At 47.5% G+C, this 3,624-nt stretch overlaps 1 protein-coding gene across 1 annotated transcript; it reads right to left on the bottom strand.

Annotated features, from left to right (window-relative positions):
* Positions 1-1,157: 1,157 nt before the first annotated feature.
* Positions 1,158-2,737, bottom strand: LOC115245806. The gene is made up of 2 exons (XM_029824289.1): positions 2,640-2,737; positions 1,158-1,764 (listed from the first exon to the last, which is right to left on the bottom strand). Exons 1-2 carry the CDS (start codon positions 2,735-2,737, stop codon positions 1,158-1,160), a joined length of 705 nt encoding a protein of 234 aa, XP_029680149.1.
* Between the last annotated feature and the right edge of the window lie 887 nt (positions 2,738-3,624).

Here is a 3,624-nt window from a genome sequence, read left to right as displayed (position 1 = left end):
TCATTCTCGAAGATGGCAATTTGATGGCATTTGAGAATTTGTTGGACGATTCATCAGACGAAGACCGCGTACTTTCGGAGGATTCCGATTACAATAGTGATTGCAGTATTGATATTATTGCGGACATAAAGCAACGAACTTTAAACCGAGTTGAAATAAATAGTTTAGGTGCGGTGAAAATGTGCTGAATATACTTTTATTATAAAAGTGACGTCAACGAACAATTTTGCACAGACTGTTTTATGCGAATTTCAGACTTATTTTCGAATATTCGTGTTGTGTCGCCTATCGGTTAGGACGCGGACCCCCTCCCCTCTCTCCGCGGAACCCTTGCCCATCGGTTAGGACGCGGTCCCCTTCCCCCCTCTCCGCGGACTCCTCGCCAACCGGTTAGGACGCGATTCCCCCGCGTGACGTCATACCCCCCCGCGCCGGTTTCCCCTCGCCCCTCACCCCCCCTCAGAGGACCTAGGTTAGAACCCGCATAGCTATACTACTGCCGCCGCTAGCCCATTTTACCGATGAAAGCGAGAGAGACAGACAGAGAGATAGAAAAGGATGGAGATATGGATTAGAACACCTTGTAGATGACCGAGGGGGGAAATGCGGACCGAGGGGAGAGCAGGGGGGGGTACGTAGGGCGAGACGGGAAGCGCGGCCGGGAGGAAAGCATGGCGAGAGGGGTGGGGGGTCGGGGGAGCGCGTGACGTAACGGGAGGGAGCGGGTACGAGTCGCTAAGATTGCCCGTGAGATGACGCTAGGTTCGATCGGGGGTCGCGCTTCCCGATTCGCCCTACGTACACCCCTGCCCTCCCCCCGCCCTCACGGCCCCTCTCGGTCATCTACAAAGTGTTCTAATCCATATCTCCATCCTTTTCTCTCTCTGTCTGTCTCTCTCGCGCTCATAGAAATGAGCTAGCGCCGGCCTATCTAGACGTCCAACGAAATCGACGAGATCGCTCGGGAGATGACGCCCGACTCGATCGAGGTCGAGTTTCTCCCGGTGCGACTCGACCTTGACGCGACTCGTTCCTTAAGGAGACGACGGCGATCCCTCGCGCTTTATTGTTTCCTTTTACAACATTTTTAATATATTAATAATACAATGTTTGATATATTTTAATAATGCGATAATATGAGTACGCGAATAAGCGTATCACGATTCTCCGAAGAGCAGAGCCTGCAGCTCGCAATCGATGAGATCGTTGTGGTCGACGTTCTCGTTATCGCGTATCATCGCGGGAATAAGCGCCGAATCGTGAGCGCCTGCCGCGATATCGAGAAAATGAGTCAGCTTGTTATCCACATGCGCGGTTAAACCGCTTAAAGATGTAACGATCCGGTTGACGCAAAGTTCTAGATTTAATATAGTTAGAATGGTGCTCTTCGATACGGCCAGACGAACCTTGGGTGTTTCGAGACGGAATATTCGGAGATTGTTGAGTTTGCCGAATCGCAGCGTTAACTGTTCGATGTATATCGGTGCTGGAGGACGCGCCTCATCGCGCTCGTCGGAGCGAAAATATGATAGAAGCGTAGATCGTAGATCGAGCAGTTCCTTCCACATATCCGGCGTTAGCGAGATCTCCTTGCCATGGCAATCTCCAAGGACGATCTCCACAAAAGAGGGTCGATTAACGTTAACGCTGACTTCGAGATGTTTGTACGCAGTTTTGGTCAATGGGTAGCGTCTTCCTAAAATTCTGAGCGTTCGCGCAATTGAGACATCCGCATCGCGTCTAGGCGTCCGGTCGCGATATCGTCTGAAAATGGATGCGGGCGATAAGAGAAACGACGCTAGCAGATTACGCGCGTCCTCTCTTATATTCTATTTTTTTTTAATGACGGCAGAGTTGCTCTAGTCGTCCTCCTCGTCGATCCTCTCTCTCGGTCGCGTCGCCAAGACGATAAACGCGACTGAGGAGATCGCGCAGTTGTCTTAGCAGCCCATCCGTAGGACACTCGATACCGAGCGCGTGTAGATCGAAAAGACCCGCCGAAGTTACGATATTCGTAAATTCGTTAAAGGTGTAAAATTGACGCTTGGTGAAAAAATATAGATTGCCGTCGATATATCGAAAGGCTGACGTTATCGCGGGCGGTATTCCGGGAAATATATCTTTTAATGGAGCGTGTCTAATGACTATCATGCGACACTCGTCGATCTCCGCTACCTTGTCGTCGTCGTAGATCGCGTAGGTTCGTCCCGTGTGCGTGTTTATCGCAGCGTTAATCTTAACATTTCGAGGAAGTCCGATATCGTGGAGATATCTCGGCCAACCCGATTTTAGCTTAAGACCGGGATATTTCGCGAGGTAGATCGAATCGTCCGCGAATAGCGCGAGATCGCCCGAGGGTCTTCGATACGCGGCGGATAGGCGCGTGAAATTCGCCGGGAGAAACGCCGCGTAATCCGTGAGCGTCATGGGCCTACCGTAGCGTCTCTCGATCACGTCGATCGACCACACATTGCGGTTATTAGCTATCGGTGATTCATTATCAGTGCGGCGTCCACGCGCCGCAAAGCGCAGAGATCCGCGCGCGCGCGGGGTCGATTGGCGCGACGCTCGTCGTAGCGGGCGCCGCGGTGGTCGCGGGAATCGCCGTTGGATAGTTTCCGTCATTGTGAGACCCGTACAGATTTTGTATACCCAGAATATCCTCTATGCTCAGCTTAACCGGAAATTGATTCTCGATATCGGGTATATACGGAAACATTATCGAGTCGTTGCGCATGCTGTGTTGTAGACCCAAAGCGTGGCCAATCTCGTGCGTCAGCGTTTGGAAAAAATGATGCGTGTTGGGAGGATTTTTATTTAGATACACGTGCCACGGTTCCGAATCGTCAAGGTATACCTCCAACTATCGAGAGACGCCGGGCGCGATTGATTCGCGCGTTCGGCGAGACGCCTATTTTTATTGCCGGCAAATTCGACGCGGGTGGGGGGAGGGGAAATGCGTCGACGATTCGTTCGAAAAAGAGTCACGGTCCGCCTCGATTAAAGGGACGCTTCATTGATATTTAATCCATTTAAATTAATTGAATGCATTCTGTGCAAATTTCAATAATTAAGCTTTGTTATTTTTACTTTCCCAAAAAGAGAGTAAACAATGAAGACTCAAAGAAAAATACAACTTTCTTAATTATACGAAATAGCATAGATAAACACTGTACAGATAAAAAGAATGCACATAAAATACAAATCTCTTTTTCTTCTTGCTTATATTTTTTTTCATTATTTGTTTCGATGTTGTATATTAAAAATAAATAAAAATAGTTGCACAAATATAAACTAAATTTTGTAAAATTTAAGATTTTTTATCAATAAAAGTTACATTAATAAAAAATTACATTAAGAAAAAATATATTCTACAAGGATGTAAATCTTGTAATAATTATTTTATACACTATACCAATATTATTTTAAACATATAAGGCACCCTCGTCGATTGCTTTGCCGTCTTATCAATCGACACAGCCCTGTATAGTCGATTTTCATCTGTTTCCGAATACGCGAAACTTGATACGCCGCTTTATTACAGAGCGTCTTGTTATCTTGTACGAACACGACGTTTACGAGCTCTTCAGATTGCTTTCTACGGTATTTTCACTTATTTTCAAA

This window comes from Formica exsecta, unplaced genomic scaffold (assembly GCF_003651465.1).
Source record: "Formica exsecta isolate Colony F162 unplaced genomic scaffold, ASM365146v1 scaffold1314, whole genome shotgun sequence".
NCBI lineage: Eukaryota > Metazoa > Arthropoda > Insecta > Hymenoptera > Formicidae > Formica > Formica exsecta.
This window is presented reverse-complemented; position numbering and strand designations above follow the sequence as displayed.

Coding starts and splice junctions, on each gene's coding strand:
- LOC115245806 (XM_029824289.1), bottom strand. CDS start 2,737: ATGCGCAACGACTCGATAATGTTTCCGTATATACCCGATATCGAGAAT. Junction 1,765..2,639: donor ATTCTGGGTATACAAAATCT/GTACGGGTCTCA, acceptor ATCCATTTTCAG/ACGATATCGCGACCGGACGC.